This window comes from Prunus mume, linkage group LG8, assembly GCF_029339155.1.
Source record: "Prunus mume cultivar Tortuosa linkage group LG8, ASM2933915v1, whole genome shotgun sequence".
Taxonomy (NCBI): Eukaryota; Viridiplantae; Streptophyta; class Magnoliopsida; order Rosales; family Rosaceae; genus Prunus; species Prunus mume.
This window is the reverse complement of record NC_142705.1, coordinates 16,883,521-16,904,249: the sequence shown is the minus strand read 5'-3', so window position 1 is coordinate 16,904,249 and position 20,729 is coordinate 16,883,521. Positions and strand designations below refer to the sequence as shown.

At 35.1% G+C, this 20,729-nt stretch overlaps 1 protein-coding gene and 1 pseudogene across 5 annotated transcripts; one reads left to right on the top strand and one right to left on the bottom strand.

Annotated features, from left to right (window-relative positions):
* The first annotated feature begins 2,215 nt into the window (after nt 1-2,215).
* Nucleotides 2,216-9,761, top strand: LOC103341392 (pentatricopeptide repeat-containing protein At5g39710-like). 4 transcript variants are annotated; one of them, XM_016796576.2, is made up of 7 exons: nt 2,216-5,062; nt 5,818-5,896; nt 5,992-6,288; nt 6,370-6,482; nt 6,868-6,944; nt 7,053-7,221; nt 9,312-9,761. In XM_016796576.2, the coding sequence occupies exon 1, from the start codon at nt 2,303-2,305 to the stop codon at nt 4,556-4,558; it is 2,256 nt and encodes a 751-aa protein (XP_016652062.2). In that variant the 5' UTR covers nt 2,216-2,302; the 3' UTR covers nt 4,559-5,062; nt 5,818-5,896; nt 5,992-6,288; nt 6,370-6,482; nt 6,868-6,944; nt 7,053-7,221; nt 9,312-9,761. The 4 variants fall into 4 exon arrangements, with proteins under 4 accessions (XP_016652062.2, XP_088899547.1, XP_088899548.1 ...); XM_089043421.1 differs by lacking the exon at nt 9,312-9,761 and adding an exon at nt 8,391-8,463; XM_089043422.1 differs by lacking the exon at nt 9,312-9,761 and having other exon boundaries at nt 6,880-6,944; nt 7,053-7,420.
* A 4,256-nt stretch (nt 9,762-14,017) lies between these two features.
* On the bottom strand, nt 14,018-15,362 carry LOC103341393 (transcription factor ORG2-like; annotated as a pseudogene). The gene is made up of 3 exons (XR_016122468.1): nt 15,057-15,362; nt 14,402-14,757; nt 14,018-14,302 (listed from the first exon to the last, which is right to left on the bottom strand). The product of XR_016122468.1 is annotated as a transcription factor ORG2-like (transcript).
* Nucleotides 15,363-20,729: the final 5,367 nt, after the last annotated feature.

The window sequence follows — 20,729 nt, the reverse complement described above, 5'->3', positions numbered from 1 at the left end:
CAACTCTTGTTCGAGGCATTCATTGAAGGTTTTTTAGGTTCATACTTTGCTTTATGAGTAGCATTCAACTGTTGCCACTTATCAACGATTTCCTTCTTGGTTTGAGGAAGAAAAAAATAAAATTCAATCAAATCATTATAAGTTTTGAGCTGTAATGTCTCTATTTAAATGTATTTTTGCCAATTTATCACCTTAGTATCTACCTTCTCCACTATTTTTTGTTGCTTCATTTCATCGCCCTTTATTTTCCTATTTAAAACATTCACATTTAGTTAATCCTATTAAAACTACTTAATATACTGGAAGAGACATTTAACACTTACAAATAATTAAAATAACTGGCCTTGCGACCAATCACCGTCTTTGACTGGTCTTTTATTGTTTTTGGCCCTTTGCCTTTATTATGCACATCACTGGTCTTTCCCATCATTTTATAGTTCCAATTAATGATGAACCTACATTAAACGAGAAAAACATTTTATCATATCAAATAAACTCAATCGAAAATAATAACATGTCAACTCTTATGCAAATTGTCAAACTATATCAAACAAACTCAATGGGAAAATAGCATTTCAACTCATATGCATTTGCCAAAGGAGATATGAAATTGCAGGACCCTAAGGCATTGCATATTTGTGCTCTAATATATCTCCCTCTATGCATCCAACGTAATTCTCAGGCATCCAAAACTATTTCAATGCTTATTCTCATTCTATCAACTTTCATGAAAATTTTACAATTTTAATAATATGTAAAGGAAATTAAATTCATATTAGGTTACCACCCATTATTTTTAAATCTTTCAATTCATTACATAGTTAGAAAATCCAAGAATACAACATATTAAACAAAACAAAATTAGTAATATCAAATAAACTCAATTGAAAAATAACATATCTCATATGTTAATTGTCAACCAGGTGATATGAAATTGCATTACCCCTAGACAATTGCATTTTCGTGCTCCAATATATCACATTCTACATATCCAATGTAATTCTAAGACATTACGAAACTCTTTTAATTGTTGTTCTCATCCTATTGACTTTAATGATAATTTTACAATTTTGAATAAGGTTACCCACCTACAGAAATTAAATTCATATTAGGTTTTCAAAAATTAACTTAGGAGGTGAGGTCAGGGTTTAGCAAAACATAGGTCATATTTGCAATACTAATTTTACAAAAGTTTAGGGTTTATCAAGAGATAATATGCGATTCCTCATTACTACCCTAACAAAACTTCAAATCCAATGCTTAAACCTTAAGGAAATAGCTGACAATCAATGAAGGAATGTTCACCACAAAACATTTCAACCTATATGCAATTGCCAAATCATAGAAACAAATTGCATGAACCCAATATAATTGAATTTTAGTCAATTATATCGAATAAACCTTAAAAAATAACATGTCAACTCATATTTCAACTGTCAAACTGGTTTTTATTGAACCATATATGAAATTGCATTCTCTCCAGTCATATCAAACAAACTCAATTGGGAAGTAACATGTCAACACATATGCCAATTGCCAAACAGGGAGCTCTGAATTGCATGACCCTTATGCAATTGTATTTTCGTGTTCCAATAAATCATCTTCTATACATCCAAGGAAATTCTCATACATAATATTACAATAGTTGTTGTTTGTATAAAAGGTAAAACTGCAATACTACTGACTTTCATGCAAATTTTACAATTTAGAATAAGGTTACCTACCTAAACAAATTAAATTCAAATTTGGTACAAAACTTAGGTGAGATTAAGATTTACCCACAAACATAAAGTAACTTAAAAAATGGTGAGGTTAGTTAGAGCTTAGCAAGAGATATGTGAGATTAAGGTTTACTCATAAACATAATTAACTTAAAAAGAGGTGAGGCTAGTTAGGGCTTAGCAAGAGATATGTGAGATTGCTCAATACTAACCTTTGAAAGCTTCAAACCCAGTGGTACCCAGTGCTTTAAACCTTAGGAAACAACTGAAACCCAATTAAGTTGATGGTCACCTTCAACACCAGCAGACGCACCAAGTTCAGTAGTAGAGGTTTTTTTTTAGAGAAAAAACCCATCACCTTGACCTGTTATGGCAGGTTTTCTTTAATTTTTTAAAGAAATCAATTAGCATGTGCAACGCACATGCTTCATAAAAGACCAAAGGTGCACTATAGACGTTGTCAGCCACCTACCAAAAATTCTCAGTTTCTGAAAATTTCATTCAGTTGAATCAGTTCTGGGTTTCATGAAATCTCTTCCCGTTGCGCTTCTGATAAACCTCTAACTTCTTCAATTCCGGAAATGCCCCTCCTGAAACCTCATATTCCCAAGTCCTCTTCCTTCCCCTGTGCTCCCTCCGACACCCTGCTCGCAGAAAAAGCAATCACATACCTCAAACGCCATCCCCACAATCTCAATTCACTATCTTCCTGTTTTACCCCCGAGGCAGCCTCCTATTTACTCCAAAAGTCCCAATTCGACCAGCCCCTAACCCTCAAGTTCCTCAGTTGGGCTCGAAACCATGGTTTCTTCACCTTCCAATGCAAGTGCCTCGCCCTCCACATCCTCACTCGCTTCAAGCTGTACAAGAGCGCCCAAGCCCTCGCCGAGGACGTTGCCGTCAATTCCATCGACGACAGGGGCAATTTGGTCTTTCAGTGCCTCAGTGACTCCTTGCATATCTGCAATTCGAGCTCGGCGGTTTTTGACTTGGTGGTGAAGTCTTACTCTCACTTGAATTTCATTGATAAGGCTCTGAATATTGTTCATTTAGCCAAAGTTCATGGATTTATACCTGGTGTGCTTTCATATAATGCAATTTTAGATGCAATAATTAGGTCAAAAGGGTCTGTTCAATTTGCTGAGGAGGTGTTTAGTGAGATGATTAGGAATGGGGTCTCCCCGAATGTTTATACTTACAACATTTTGATTAGGGGTTTTAGTGGAGCAGGGAATTTGAAAATGGGGCTGTACTTTTTTGGTGAAATGGAAAGAAATGGATGTTTGCCGAATGTGGTTACTTACAATACGTTGATTGACGCATACTGCAAATTGAAGAAGATTGATCAGGCATTTGAACTGTTGAGATCGATGGCGTTGAAGGGTTTGGAGCCAAATTTGATTTCATATAATGTGGTAATCAATGGGTTGTGTCGAGAAGGGAGGATGAACGAGACAAGTCAGGTTCTCGAGGAGATGAAAAGAAAAGGTTTTGTTCCTGATGAGGTGACTTGTAATACACTTATTAGTGGGTATTGCAAGGAAGATAATTTTCACCAAGCACTTCTTCTGCAAGAGGAGATGCGGAGGAATGGCTTGTCTCCAAATGTTGTCACTTATACAGCATTGATTAATGCTATGTGTAAGGCTAAGAATTTGAATCGAGCAATGGAGTTTTTCGATCAGATGCATGTTAGGGGACTTCGTCCAAATCAGAGGACGTATACTACATTGATTGATGGATTCTCCCAACAGGGGTTCTTAAATGAAGCTTATGATATTCTGAAGGAAATGACTGGGAATGGATTCTCACCTTCGGTTGTGACTTACAATGCACTTATCAATGGATACTGCTTATTGGGGAGGATGGAAGATGCCATTGGAATCCTACAAGATATGACAGGGAAAGGGTTGTCCCCTGATGTCATAAGTTATAGTACTATTATAACTGGGTTTTGTCGGCATCAGGAATTGGAGAGCGCATTTAGAATGAAGCTGGAGATGGTGAAGAAGGGTGTATCACCTGATGCTGTTACCTATTCATCACTCATTCAAGGTGTCTGCCAGCAAAGAAGACTAATTGAAGCTTGTGATCTATTCAAAGAAATGTTGAGTATGGGTATGCCTCCTGATGAATTTACATACACAACATTGATCAATGCTTACTGTGTGGAAGGTGATTTAAATAAGGCTCTTCAGTTGAATGATGAAATGATACAAAAAGGTTTCCTACCTGATGTTGTTACCTACAGTGTGCTTATTAATGGACTTAACAAACAAGCTCGGACGAGGGAAGCAAAGAGGCTTCTGCTCAAGTTGTTCTACGAGGAATCTGTCCCTGATGGTGTCACATATAATACACTAATAGAGAACTGCACTAATGGTGAATTTAAGAGTGTGGTAGCCCTTGTAAAGGGATTCTGTATGAAGGGTTTGATGAACGAGGCAGACCAAGTTTTTGAGACAATGGTTGAGAGAAGACACAGGCCTAACGAAGCAGTTTATGATGTTATTATTCATGGTCATTGTAAGGGTGGAAATGTTCAGAAGGCATATAATTTGTACAAGGAAATGTTGCATTCTGGATTTGTTCCGCATACTGTGACGGTTATTGCGCTGGTTAAAGCACTTTTCACAGAGGGGATGAACAATGAATTGAGTCAAGTCATAGGGAACACACTGAGAAGCTGTCAGCTTTCTGATGCTGAACTTGCAAAACTACTTGTTGACATCAACCATAAAGAAGGAAATATGGATGAAGTTTTTAATGTGCTTAGTGACATGGCTAAGGACGGCCTCCTTCCAAATAGTGGGGTAAGAGCTTCTGCAGGGGGATAAATAATGGCAAACATTATCTTATTAAAGGGAGAAAAAATGATGGAAAACGTTCAAGCTGATTGCAATCTTTTTGGCTGGCAAAGTAAATGATGAATAGCATGTCGAAATGCACAATCACCTTGATTGTCATTATTGTCAGATAAAATACTTCAGTGCTAAAGTGGCTTGCTCAAATGAGTCTGAAGCAATTGGAAGTGACACTTTTGGCTCTTATACAGAACAAGAATATGAACTTCTTCTTCAAGAAATGGGAAAGAAGACAAAACTGTAGGGGCAATATCTGCCATGTTTATGGAGAACAAAATGTGGTAGCAGATGCTCTTTCCTGTTTGGGATCTCTCTTATTGTTTCCGTTTTTGTATTTTGGAGTCTTGCCCTCCTCTAGTGTTGCAAGCCTTGTGGCTGAGGATGCTTTTGGTTTCCCCTGCCTAGGGACGTCCTAGTCCTAGTAATGGTCTTTCTTGTTGTAATCGAGGATGCTTTCCGATCACAATACCATTCAAGGTACTTAGTTTGTATTCATAATTGGGTTTTAAATTTTCAAGAATAAGCTGAGTGATTTTGTTCATTCAATTCGTTGTTGTCATACGTCTGGGGAACAAGCCAAATGGTTAAGTTTATCTTTCTCTTTTGTTATATATATATTTCTTCGTATTTTAGAGGTGGCTATAAAAGGTCCCTTGCTTGAGCTGGGTTCCGGCTTAAAGCTGAAAGGCTTCATTCCTTTTGCCCAACTGAACTAGTTTGATGGAAGCTCGGACTTAGACCAGATCGATGAGCCGCCCATGTCATATCATGGTGGCATGGCATATCTCTCAGTGCATTTGCTAAACAGTTCATTATGTTTGGTTCATTAGGTGTGATGAAAATCCTATCAATCTCTTTGGCCTGCCATCTTTTGATGTCATTGCTGTTCGGGGCTGTAGTTGGTTCCCAGCTGTTTCTTTAACAGGTGTTTTTGAAGAACTGAAGAAAAAATCTGAGTCTTGACCTATATTTTCTTGGTCCATATGGTATCTTTTGTGAGTTTGTTCAAAAGAAGTTTTATGTGGGAAGTGTAGGGTTTCCTCCTAACAATTTAAAACTAGTTCACAAGAAAACTGATGTCTGTCTTATTGCTGAGCAAGATGCCTTGGTACATATGTCAGATATCCATCATTAAAGCTAGAAGTTCTGGTCTACTTGATATATTGATTGTGCTTTCTGTATGTAATTATATTTGTATTAAACTAATGTTCTATTTTCATTTTTATTATCAGAACTCTTTGTATTCCACTAAGGATGAGAATTCCCAGTTGAAAGCCTTTGATTTTGGCTTATCAGATTTTGCCAAACCAGGTTTTCCTTTCTTGAATAATCCAGCTCTTTCTTATTATCAATGTCTCAGTCTTTGGAGTTTGGCGTGGGATTTTAATACTCACTCTGGCTTACAGATGAGAGGCTTAATGATATTGTTGGAAGCGCATACTACGTCACCCTTGAGGTTCTACATAGATCTTATAGTACAGAGGCTGATGTTTGGAGTATAGGTGTAATATCATATATTCTTTTATGTGGTAGTTGCCCATTTTGGGCACGGACTGAGTTTGGGACTTTTCGGGCGGTGTTGAAAGCTGATCCCAGATTTGATGAAGCACTTTGGCCTTCTTTATCTCTTGAAGCAAAGGATGTTGTTAAATGCTTGTTGAACAAGGACCCTCAGAAATGAATGACTGCAGCGCAGACTTTAAGTGAGTTTTCCCTATCTCTATTATGTTCTAAGTTTCCGCCATCACTTTCCTGAGTCACTGACCATAATCTTTTGTTGGCAGGTCATCCTTGGATGAGGAATTATAATGATGTAAAAGTGCCTCTTGATATTTTAATATTTAGACTCATGAAGGCTTATATGCGATCGTCATCCCTTTAAAAGGCTGCTTGAAGGGTGTGTATATGTTGACAAAAGAAAGAGAACTTTTTCTCGAATTTTGCCCATGCTGAATCAGATTCTTGGTCTTAAGAAATTTATATATTTTCTTGATGAATAGGATTCTTGTTTCTGTGTTCTAAAACATTTTAAAAGTTGAAAATAATTGTTAGTATTCCATAATTATAATGATGACTCAATGAACCCATCAAGGCCTGTTAAAAGTAGGGGAAAGGACAGGGTCTGCTAAGGTGTTATCATCTGATACTCCACCGCTTCATCCAAATTATACTTCTTTATGTGTGCCTAATTGTGTTTTTAATTTTCTTGTTTTTGTATGTTTTATATTGTTCATGACTTGAAATTTTGGCATATATATAATTAACATTTCATTTTGTGGCAGGCCTTATCTTAGACATTGACTGTAGATCATTCTTTTATCTGTAGGAGAAGTTTGCACTATTGGATCTCATTGCATCGGTAATAAATTGGTTCCTAATTGTTTTGCTTCGATGTTCCATGACTTTTTCTATGGTGTTAGGCCTCATAGGTTGTAAAACTACTGACTGGTTATTTCTTCCATGACAGCTAAATGGACTTCAATACAGAAGAATGGATTTTGAAGAGTTCCGTGCCACTGCATTAAGTGTTCATCAGCTTGAGGCACTTGATCGTTGGGAACAACATGCTCGATGTGCATGTGAACTTTTTGAGAAGGATGCAAAACAGAGCAATTGTCATTGGAGAACTTGCTTCAGTAAGTTGAAATTTTAATGCTGCATTTTGAAGTCTTGCTATAAATGAAATAAACAGTTTGATAACATGGGTTGATTTTTTATTATTCAATATGTTATAAATTGGACTTGATTTTCATCTCTAACAAATTTCTCTTCTCCTTGTTACTGTGAAGAGAACTAGTGATCACAATATGCCACAATAACTTGTTTTTCTTTTCAGTTGTTTTGACCATGTCCTCTTATGTTTCGAATTGAAGCAATGTAGTTTACTCCTCCATCACAATAATGATTTGCTATATCCTGAGAAAACGAAGAATTTGAACTACTGCAGTTAGTAATGTTAGTAATCCTGATTTTAGTTGAGCTCACTGTAAGCAATTTCAATGCTCAAATTCGGAAAAATGGACTTATTATATCGTATATAGACTATAATACGGATGGGTGTGGGTGGCAGGAAAGCTGTATGGTTATATGCTCTGTACTGTCCTTTGACGCCATATCAGTAAACAGTGGCCCGCATCAAAACTTTGATAACAAAATCATGATTATGGTGCACAAAAGATCTCATTGCTTCACTTAAAAATTTAAAGATCTAATCGAAACAATTGAAAAAATAAGGACCACACTTGGAGGACCATACTCTCAAACTCAAAGTGTATTCTGGTCTAGGGTTTTTTTATTTTTAGGTCAGCACATCCTATGCATCTGCATTTTCGTAGGATCCTCCCTTTCTCAAACCATTTAGAAAACACGATCTTGACATGTTGATTTGCCTTTTCTTTTACTTCCTTCTAATTTTTACCATTCTAGAAACATAAGATTTATAAGGCTCAGCACATTTTGGAATTGTATCAAACATACAGGCATCACCTTCTTCCAAATGATTTTCCTTCACAAATGCTCCCCAACCAAAATTGTGGAATCTTGTACTTGGTCTCCCATTGTATACAGTGATAATGCACTTGACTGGCCAAGATCTCTCATCTGAGATCTGTAGGGTTACGTCTGAAACACCTCTTGCACAGGTGTTTGTTGGCAAAAGGTACACTTATTGGCTGCAAACATAAGAATACACAAAATAAGCAAAACCAAACCAAACCAAAAATATAAAGAATTATTATTTTTTAAATATATATAAAATATTGTGCCCAGCTCATTTCTCTCCTAACCTCTTAGGGTTGCTTACCAGGTGAGTTGATAAGTATGATGGATGCATTTTCATCACAAAAAATGGATTCTCATATTTCAGCAGGCTAAATCTTCAAGTTCTGTCTTTGCAAAAGTTCTCAATGTCGAAGGAGCTTTTGATCTCAGTGTGTAGACTTTCCTCCGTGATCAGCACCTGTTTATAGCTCCCATGATTCAAAACCATGACAAGTCACTGAAAGTAGGCAGGCTAAGGAAGCTTACTAGGTGAACTTACCATGAGTTCTATTTTCCCTGTCATGCTTCATTCTTGATCTTCAGCTGAAAAAGTTCTCAACCATGCTTTGTCGAAGGAGTCCTTTTGCAACCAAATCTCTCCATCGAATGAACTAGTCAGTTTTACTCAAACTGCACCATCTGGAACCTCAAGGAATATTGTGCCCGCCATGACATATTCCATCACAACCATCTTTGGAATTTTCTACAATTAATTACTTCCTCAAATTAAGATGTTCATGTATAAAATATGTGCACCCTGATATAAAGATTATACTTGCGGCATGCAGCTGGTTAATTTCCTTTGAGTTTGAGTTATTCATACCAACTTTTAGATGAAAAAGGAAAACATGTTAAGGTCAAGTGAAACATCTTCATCCAAGTCATCATCTTCTTCATCTTCATCTTTGAGCTAATGTTAAAGCTGCCGAAAGATGCGGTTTGCTGTTTCTTCGTTGTATAATTATTTGCTGGCAATGACCCTTACCATATTAAGGGACGGCTCCAGAATGACTTTGAAGAATGGGTGGCTTGAGAGGAACTTGTTGGCAGCTTTACGTTAACCGTCAAAGATGAAGATGAAGAAGATGATGACTTGGATGAAGAGTGGGGATTTGTTCTGTTTTTCTCTTGAGGCAGAGGAGATGGCAGAGGACCTTAACCTTTTGTGTGCTTTGTTTTTGGGCAGTGGAAAGTACTCCAAACTTTCAACAGACTTATCATCATCATGTAGACCAGTTTCTTCAATCTGGGTTTTTGGGCAGAGTGGAAAATACTCCAAACTTTCAACAGACTTCGTCATTCGTCTTCTTCATTAGTTTCTTCAATCTGGGATTTTTAATCTCTATGCCGCTTTCATCAAATATCAAAATGTGGAATTTTGAGTTCCCTTCGTATGGGAAAACTAAACTCTGAGAAACTCTGAGAACTCTGGGCAACCATTTTCAAACCAAACCTCACTATTACATCTTCTGAGTTTGATTTTCCGTTCTGAACCACTTGGGAATTCAAGTTGTATTTGATCTGATAGATGCTATCCATATTTGTCCAGAAATGTCTTGGGAACCGTCTGCACAAAACAAAAACCTATCGTGTAGCTATTTCATAAAGCAATCTATTAGCTTCTCTTTTAATTGAAGTCCTCGGCTAAGAAAAAAAGAAGTATATGCACTTGCAAATCAGTACATACATATGGTTAAAGAGAGAGAATTCGGTTTGCGTACAAGTTTTTTTTTGTCTCTAGAAGAAGTCTCGTTTAGGATCATGTTCAAAAACTGGAGAGTTGTAGCAGAAAAGTTTGGACCTTCATGATCAATTTTCTGGCGAGGAGAAGGAGCCATTGTAGGTAGCACTTCAAAATAAAGCTTTGAGACGTATGTTCAAAATGAAGACCTTTAGGCAATCTACAAGTGAGGGCTTTATCCTCAAACATAGCCCAAAATCCATCTCCAAGAGTGAGATATACAAAGGGCTACAAAAATAAGAGAGGGCTACACAAATGGGCAATTCCTAAAATGAGGGCACATGTGGCCCAGGCTAAATAATTGGATAGGGCCCAGCTGACATCACCTAGCCGTTAGGTGACATTAACTAGCTTTTTATTTAAATCTGAAAAAAAAATTCTAAATTTTTGTATAAATATTCTTATATAATTTCTCACAACATCTTCATCATTTTACATATTATCCTTTCCCAATTTCATCATTTTACATAATTTCTCACAATCTCTTCATTATTTTACAAACTATCCTTCATCCTTTTCCATTTAAAGTAAATTTTAAGTTGTTTTTAAAACAAGAAAAAATCTAATCATAAATCTATAGGGCTAATCACGTGCCGACATGTGGATGTCAAAATCCTATCCCATAATATTTTTATCCTCTAAAATGTATTTTAAATAGGATTAAATAGTAGTTTAATTAAATTAACTAATAAATTTAAATAATAGACTAAAAACTATTAAAATATTAAATTTAGCCATTTGTAACTGGAGATAGTTAAAATGTAGCTTGACACTATTTCTTATAAAATCATTTATTAGAGGGCTAAATGGAGCCCGTGCTTGAATATAGCCCTCCTCACCTAAAGATGGCATTAGCTTCATTTTTATGGTGGATTTGTTCTTTGTTTTATTCATATAGTTGCATTTGTGTCATCTCAGCTAAAGTGAAGTATAGTGGCAAATGTAGCATTTAACATGAAAGAGGAAAAACTTGTAAGACCATCTCCAACCATATTGAGGCTAAACTCAAATTTTCACCCTTTAAAATACAACTATTCACTCAAATTCTTTTTTCCTCCAACCTTACTCATAATTTGAGTTCGCAACTTTATTAAATTGTTTCAAAATGGGTTAATTTTTCTTGACATTATTTTTGTCAATGTTAATGAGGCTTGGTGGCATTATCTAAAGATGGCCCTCCTCACCTAAGTATTGCCCGTGCCTGAATATTGCCCTCCTCACCTAAAGATGGCATTAGCTTCATTTTTATGGTGGATTTGTTCTTTGTTGTATTCATCTAGGTAGAGGGCTACCATGGGCTCTATGTAGTTACATATATTTTAATGTTATTCATCCCATAAAAATTTAGTAACCCACTCAAATGTAGTTTTGTAACCCATTGTCTACTCAATTTTTGTAGGCATATAATCATAATATATTTAATTTGTTTGCTCAATTAATAAAATAATCTCTTAATAAACACTCATGATTTTAACTCTCAACCTTTTACTATTTTATCCCAATCTGTACTTTAATATATTTCTAGAAAAACTATAGAAACAGTAAGTATCCAAACATTGGTCCTTAGATTTTAAGCTAAACAACTTTAATTAGCCCACCCATTGAAAAATTCATGTTTCCGCCCTTGGTTGTATTCATATAGTTGCAAGCACTTAACAAAGCAGTCTAACCGATGTGTCAAACATGCCACATAGATATTTAACAGCTATAAATAACATCTCACATCACTCCAACCGATGTGTCAAAGTTGATGTGGAATGAAGGCTAGAGGTTGAGATGTTATTTTTGACATCCCAAAAGCAAGATGTCAAATGAATATTTTATTATTTTTTCTTTTCTATTCTTTTTAATTAAAAATGAATCAACAATAAAATGTAATAAAATAATAATTTAATTTGACATAGAGTGTAAAGCTGTGTAAGACAAATTTCAGCCATCAAATTTAAATTTGATGTTCATAAGATGCTCTAAGACCATTTACAACCATGTTGAGGCTAAACTCAAATTTTCACCCTTTAAAATACAACTATTCATGTATTTTTAAGACTCAAATTATTTTTTCCTCCAACCTTGACTCATAATTTGAGTTCACAACTTTATTAAATTGTTTCAAAATGGTTTCCATAATATTTATTTTATTGTTAATTTTTCTTGACATTATTTTTGTTTCAACATTCATAATTTAATTTTCTAAACATTTTGATCTAAAAAAAATCCAAAAATAATTTTGACTTAAAGAATAAAAGCAAGTATAACAAAAAGATGGGTATTTATAGAGTTTGGGATGAGTTTTGAGGTTAGATCTAATTTAGATTAATTATACAAATTATTTGACCATTGGATTTAAATTTCAGCCGTTGGATGTGAATTTTTCCCGTCAAGATTGCCTAAAAATAATCGTGGCCATTGATTATATATAGATGTTGGAATTAAAAATAAAATAAAATGGGAAACATCAACTTCTTTGGAATAGCTGTTGGTATTTTTTATATAAAGGATCAGGAGCTTTCAAAATGGAGCCGTTGGATTTCAACGCCTCCTTCATGTGCCATGACACTTGTCACATGGAAAGGAGGTGAGTGGTCGACATTAGTCTGCAGCACAGGGCCCGCTTTTTTTCTCCTTTCACATGGGCTGCACAGTTGGCTATTGGGCTCCACATAAAATACTAGTCCAGGGAAGACTTGGATTGGAATTCACCCTAAATTTGACATTTTTCAAATTTCCAACCCCCAAAATACATGGATTGGAGAAGAATTTTGAACTCAAAACTGAAAATTTGGGTTTCCACCCCTCGGGTTGGAGATGGACCAAAGGTTGTAGAAAACTGGGATTTGACTCATTGGAAGGTTTTAGAAAACAGGGATTTGACTCATTGGACAATTGTGGATATATTTACCATAGCAGATTGTGGAGATCGAAAGAAATGGTTTTGGGATATTGCATTATGACCAGATTGAGGCTAGTACTATCCATTGCCAAACATGGCACAAATTTGTCAGAAAAGTAGAGGCATGATGCAGAAAAACACCACCCACATCAGCTGTTTGGGAAGTCCAAACACAGCTGTACAACGTTGGCAGGCAGAATAAAAAAAAAAAAAAAGAGTGGAGAAGGAAATGCCAATTTTAACAAGATGTTTTTGTGAGGACCTGGACCTTTCCTATTGAGAATGTGTAATAATATACTAAACACACACAAACTGCATGGATGCAAGGACTCGAACCCAAGATCTATTCTGGGTAGAACAATTGCTCCAAACCACTACACTAATGAATCCTTTGCCTAACAAGAAGATGAAGAAGAAGATGTGTTTTTAGGTGCCTAACAAAGCATTATAGCCGAACAAAACAAAGAACGTGCAAGAAAAGGGCAGAGCCCATACAACAAGAAGGCCTAGAAGGCCTAACAAAGCATCCAACACAAAGATGTAATAATCATGCTTTCCTTTTTGAGTTCTGAAATTAAAACTCAAAAAGTAGAAGTAATTAACAACGAGGTTTGCAAGGTGTCCTTTCCAGGAAAGAACATGCCAAACAAAATTGTGTGGAAAATAAAGAGTAAAGAACAAGAGGCCAAAAAACAAAGATATTTTAGCCTGTTATAAGACTTGCTGATAGTAAATGCAGCAAATGCTTTTTTTCTCTTCCAATGCGACTGAAGCATCAAAGCTGAGCATGGAGTGAGGTTGTTTCAACTCAAGGGTTTAGATTATGCGGGGCGCAAGTTATTGTTCATTCATTCAGTCTATTAGACATTCTCAAGTACTTGGTCTATTTCTGAGGCTAAGGCCATTTGGGGTAAAAGAAGAAGCTTCTGATTCCACCAACAAATCAAAAGAAAATGTCTGTAAAAAAATTAGATCACTTCAACTAACAAGATGAATATTTTACGGATTGACCTTTCAGATTGCAATCAATGTTTTACAGTCCTCATGCTGGTTTTCTCAACATCTCGTGATGCTTCTAGGAAAAGCCAATTAGTAAACAAAGTAGGCCAACTTTTGTCATGAACTTATTACTTTTCCCTTTATGGTGTTTTCAGCAGTTGTATTTTTAAGACAGATTACTGATATGCGAGGTGCAGGTTATGCTCTCTTATATGGATTACTAATAAAAGATTCAATTTTTCTTTAATTTGATCCAGGATAATTATCAAGTGAACTTTGTTAGATTAAAATGTATGACACATAACTTGTAAATCATACACTTATGCATATGTTCTGATAGGTGTAGAGACGATATCGGGGAGTTCCTGTCGACATAACAAATTGTCTACCCATTTTTGGCCTGTTCACCAATGAAGGTTGGGTACTTTCAACCAGTACTTTACATGCAAAATTCCTATGGAAATAACTCTCTTGCCTTTTCTCACGCATAGAAGGACATGAGCTTCTCGCTTAAATTCTCGCATTCTAATCTGTCAGCTCTTTCCACCTGTATATAATATATAAGATATTGGTTAGTTGTGGCACTTTGTAAACATATTAGTTAGATCGAAGCAAGCTAAATATATGTTGTACAAAATTAACATACCTCAAGATGTATATTATAGAAGACCCTCCCTCCAGATGACTGGAAGGAAGAAGCATTTAGAACTTGAAGCCCCTCCTCCTCCAAAATTAGCAATATCTCAGATAATAGATTGTTGTGGGTCTTCAAGGTAGATATTTGAATTGCTACTGCTCTATCACTAAGCCGATTGGTTGAAACGGCAGATAATGAGCTCCGAGCTGTGCTTTTATTTGCTTCTCCTCATGCATTGCAGCTTCTTGCTTACAAGCTCTTGATAAGAGCTCCTCCCTGTTTTGAATTAATCCCTCCACTTGCTTTTGAAGCTCTGGTATGTATTTCAGCACGTGCGAAATTGTATTTGGAATGCTTAACTTTTTCTGTAACAATCACATGGAATTTTCACAACTGTGAGTACGTAGTGTTCATTACTTTCTTGTGTTTAAAATTGAAAGTTACTAATACTCCCAAAGTTTTCCTTTTGTCATATAGGTTACATATGTTGTCAGACTGTTAATTCGGGCTGTACATGTAGATAAGGTGAGTTTTTGTTTGAATCCACTGTCCACAGTCCAAATTCATAGTCTGCCGATATATTATATGCCAAATATCTGACAAGAGAAATGGGGAAACTAATGAAGTTCGATGTTAATGAATAAAATCATCATTTTGTACGTACCCCTTGATCGGCAGGAAGCAGTGAACGCAGTGAGGAATACAAGCTGTTCATCTTCTTGCGACGGTCACGCTCGCTAGCATTATGGTTAAGCTTCTTTGCCATTGTGGAAACACCGGAGTAGTCGCGGCTGATAGTAGTGGAACGATCGAGGTCAACTTGTGGCTGATGAGATGGAAGGATATGAAGGAAGGACTCTGCACTCTGATCAATAGAACTGTCTCTGTTGAAGTAGTTCTGGTCATGACTTAAGAGATCCTCTGAAGGCCATGCAATGGTTGAAAACAAAGGGGGAGATAAAGCTAGCATTATGTGATGATCAGTTAATTTGGGGCTGCGTTTTGGCCAAATTTTCTTAGCAAGTGAGATGATCATGTCATCCATATATACAAACAACCGTCGTTTTCATGATTCATCTCAGCATTTGTTAATTAAAATATTGGTTTTTTTCTTTAAAAAAATGAAAATATGCTTTACAATAACATGGTTGTGAAAATGACTTGTCCACTTCCACTGTGTGTGGGCATGTGCCCTTTGTTGGGGTAGCGATCTACGTGGCTTAACCTTATGTATTATTAGTATTAAGGTTTAGAGTTCAGCCTTTAATAGTAATAATAATAATAAACTCAAGTAATAAGTCACGTGAAGGATACCTGATTTCTTGGATGGAAATGTGGATGAAATTCCAAAATTTTGAAATTGGATGTTTCAATGAATTCGGGTGGTAACTTGGCTGAAATTTAATTCGGAGAGTTAAGTTCAATTAGCGTTATAGTTCGAACTCGAGTAAAACAGATGAAAATCCAATTGGAAAACATAAAGATAGAGACCCAAATAAGTCATGATAATTAGTTATCTCTCACTCTGAATGTTTATGCATAGAGGCGATGATATTGCAGTTTCGTTCTTTGAGTAACACTAGAGGGATTGTACTTTTTTGCCACATTAATTCGTTCATTATAGTGTGATAGTTTTTTAAATTTATAATTTATAATTCATGTATTAAGAACACATCAATTACAACATAATATGATCTAGTGTCGTTTTATCTTTGAGGGCTCTAGAGTTGGGTTGTATAAACATGTTATATATTGTTAAAATTCCCAACTTTGTTTTCGAATACTTGGAGTTGAGAAATGTTGATATAAAAGATGAGAGTTTTGTTTTTTCAAATGCATTTCATGTTCCTGCAAGCTCCTCTTTGGGCAGTTGGAAATACAAAGGGCAATTAAATGCTCCGTGGGTTCTTTTCCAAGAGAAAAAATATGGTCTCGCTCTCGTGGACATGAGTTTACTCAAGTAGGTTACAGTAAATATGCTCTTCACTCTATATCCGAGTTCAAATCCTCTTATCCGCAGTTTAGATTAAATTAAAATAAAATCTTATCTGTATAAAAGAAAAACAAAAAAAAACAAAAAATTGTGTCGGGTTTGGCTGAGGTCAAAACTGCAAAGGAAAATAGTTGGTGAGATTTCTTACAAGATTCACAAATAGTTGGAAGTGCAGACAGCGCGTGTCAAGCATTATCATACACGAGGCCACGCCGGAGTTTGCTACTTATTCCACGTGTATAAGCTGCTGTGTCCCATGGAGACCGCACGCACATCCTCCTTATATGCAGAAACAAACATTTGTATGTCTATATATTTCACACAAGCAACAAATGACGTTTGCTTTGTTGACATTTTCCCTTGCACTGTGTTTTTCCTGTGCAGATGATTTTCAAGTGTGCATTAATTAATTTCAATATAAGCTCATTGAGTATCTTTCCACGTTAGCTAAGCTCATATATATATTAACTATCATATTCTTTTCTGACGAATTATATAGTCCTATGATTTCATGTTCTAATAAAGTTATCAAATGAATTGTAATTATATTGAAATGATAGAAAAGGATATATGAGTTAATATATGCTCTAAAGTTGAAAATATCATAAAAATTATTAAAAGGGGTTCCCGCAATTATAGGAATTGAAATCGGGAATATTGAATTCAATATAGGACTTACTCTTTTAGAAGATGCCATGCCACCACTTGGACTCGAACCAAGATGCTCTAGCATTGCTTCCTAAGAGCAGTGTGTCTATCGATTTCACCATAGCGGCTTATTTGAAATCATAATAACCTATTTTTATTCAATCGTTGAGATTGAATGAGTTAATTAAATGCAATATTTTTTTATGAAACCATTAAATTGATGAATAAAAACTTGTTTAAGAATTAGGGATTTAAACGTTTTCGTTAATAATATTTATTATTGATTTATTTATTATTTTAGAATGTCAATGTTATTTAACTGAACTAAAAATGTAGTTTTTTTGTAAGTTATTACTTTATGTTTTCCTAAAACAAAAATGTTACGTATGGTTGTAACTAGATTATTTTGACTTCAATCCATAGATAGATTTAAAATCAATGTTCTGTCTCGTTTGCATTTTTTAATGATTCATTTATTTTATTAATCTAAAATAAAAAAATAATTTTATGGATAAAATATAATTTTTATATAACACAATTTCAGTGATACACTCAAGGGGTTTTTGTAAATATTTGCATAGTTAGTTTTATATGAATTCTTAGGGTTTTTCGTTGTGTAGAGAATTTGTGTTAAGATTTAGCAACCCGATTAAGTTAGGTATTAGTATGGAGTGTATCAATTATATATCCTATTATGTATATATATATATATATATACAGAGATCTTCCATTGAGTGACACCCTTGTAAGGCTCACTCTAGATTGTATTTTACTAATCCACACTGTCTATTTTGCAGATATTGATTCAAAGATCATCTCTACAAAAAATCACTTGAATCTGATATCACTTGAGCACGCAATTAAATTATTAAAATTTTAGTACTTTCTTTAAGCATCGTGTTCGTTGGTTTTGTTTAACACAATTAGATGTTTAAACGGTTTTCGATTTGTCTAATTTTTTGCAAGGGATGATATGTAAATGAAGACTTAAAAAATAGATGGTTTGAATAGTTAAAAAAAAATTTCGTAGGGTACCCTAAAGGGTGTCTCTTAAATAAAATTATTTGAGAGATCTCTCAATAGAGGGCCAGGGGTAGGCATGGTCCGGATCGAATCGGTTTCACCTCAAAATTCGTGACCAAACCAATTAAAATAAAACAGTTTAGTTCAATTCGATATTGAAGAAGTAAGAATGGAAACCGAACCAGCCCAATTTAAGACATTTTGGTTCAATTTGGGCCTAAGCCCAATTCTTTTTTATTTTAAGTTTGTAAGCACAATTATTATTATTATTTTGTCTCATTTCTAGCATATCAAACCATCCTAAAATTTAACACACTAATATAATTAAAATTCAAATATCAATAACTTAAGTTTCATCAAACCTACATTCAACATCCTTATATAATTATTATCGAAAGAAAGGACTATACATGTAATATAAAATAAAATAAATATAAATAAACAAGTAGATCGTCGGGTTTAGTTTAGGTCCGTTTGTCAAAACTCAAAACCAAATCAAACCATTATAGTCCAGTTTTCTTTTTAAACCGTTTGAATTCTCTTTAGGTCAAAATCAAACCAAACCAACTATGATGGTTTGCTTGGGCCAGTTTAGTCAGCCGGCCGAATTAATGTCCACCCCTAATTATAGGAATCAAAACAAGAGTGGATCCCTCAAAAAATCATCAATCACACTGCTGCTTCATTTTTCAAGAGCGGGACTCCATAATAAGGGCGGTATTGTGATTACAGGTAATCATCATGAGTCATGATTAATCACTCTTATAGTAAAAATGATAGAAATTCTTTGTCTAATTTAAAGTTAATTTAATTATGACAGTAAAAAGGGATAACAAATTAGTTTTTCGGTCAATCATTATTAGATTTAACTACTTGAAAGAATTCCTCAACATATGTGTGTTACTTTCCATTCCGATGGGATTAGTAAGTGAAGAGCAAGTCAGACTCTGACTTATCCCTTCCTCAACTCTCTCACTGCCGATTTATCACTACTTGGGAAGATTTGGTCAAGAAGTTCATATTAAAGTGCTTCCTCGCTCAAAACACGAACGCTTTGGGGAAAGAGATTATGGGTTTTGCTCAATAAGATGGAGATCCGTTTTAATTAAGAAAGTTGGAAGGGCTATGAAGATATGTTTTTTAGGTATCCTTCCTCGTCATGGTTTTATCACATGTGGCGAAAAGTCCAATAGATTTTTGAAGGTTTCAATCCCAAAGTCGAAGCACGTTTGAGTCAAGGGTTTTTATGGACTTAATAACTTCCCCCTCTATTGTGTTGTCAGCTGTTGATGTGAGGACAGATTGTCAATTTTTGCCGTCAAAAATCAGTTATTTCCAACGGTAAAAGAACTCTTTTCTGAGGGCAATTTGGGTGTCGGAAATAGTGAACACTCGGTATTTCCAACATATGGTACTTTGTTGTCGGAAATAGTGTTTATTCCGAGGATATTTGGAGTCCCTAGGAAAAAATTGGTCCCAAATGACTACTTTTTTTGTAGTTTTGTTGCCATGCCTTCTGATCATGGCTTCCAATTTTCAACTAGTATTTACATGGCATTGTCTAAAATTTACTTTTGTTTCGTTCATACTCCTATGGTTGAGACCAGTGTTTTCAAAGGCATGCCTTCGCGCTCGTCGGAGTGTGCGTCGGCGCAAGCGGGAGGAAAACGCCGAGGCGTCGACTGTTTCGCGAGTTGCACGCTTAGCGCCGAAAGTGTGAGAAGGCGTTGCAAGGCGTACCAGATCTGGAATCTTCTGAAACAGAAGAAATTGAAAGTTCGCAAATTTTTTTTGAGGAAGATGAACTCGAGAGGGAGACGACTCGATTTTTTTTTTTATAGGTTTGTGACGAAACGACGTCGTTTTGGTTGCAGAGTTTTAAAAACAATCTTATAGTGAAACGACGTCATTTCACTTGGAGTGTGTTTTGAAAAAAAAAAACCGCAAGTTTTAGTTTTTTTTTTTCCTTACCTTTATTGTAATAGGCAAGAATTAATATCTTTAATATCTTTCTTTTTCTTTCCTAACTCCAACTGGCTGTAGCTTTGTACTTACCTTTTTTTTTTTTTTTTATTTTTCTCTAAATTAATATATTAACACATGGACTATATATATATATATATATATATATATTGTATAGTACGTGTACAACCCTAATTTCTACCCTTACCAGATAACTCCATCAATTTCAAGAATTCTCTTCATCTTTCGACTGCAAGTAAGTCTTCTTTTTTATTTTTATTTTATTTTTATTTTTTTTATACGTACATGCATCATACTTGTATAATTTGACTGTAATAAACTATAATTTGAAGTTTCATATAATTTTTTTTCAATATGTTTTAAATATACTAGTTTTTTTTTTTTTGACGTACATGCATCACACTTGTATCTTAGAAATATTAATTGTATTGTTTTATAGATATGAATCGAAGTCCTGCGTGGAAGTATGCAAAAGAAATAGAGGGGGGGAAAATACTTGAGATGCGCATTTTGTGATCAAAGATGCAGTGGAGGAATTTTTAGACTTAAGCATCATTTAGGTTAAACTCATCACGGTATGCAACCATGTAAGAAAGTTCCTGAGCATGTGAAAAAAGAGTGTGCCGCAACTTTGAAAAATCTTCAGCTTGAAAGAAGAAAGAAAAATGAAATGCTTAGAGAGATTGGGGA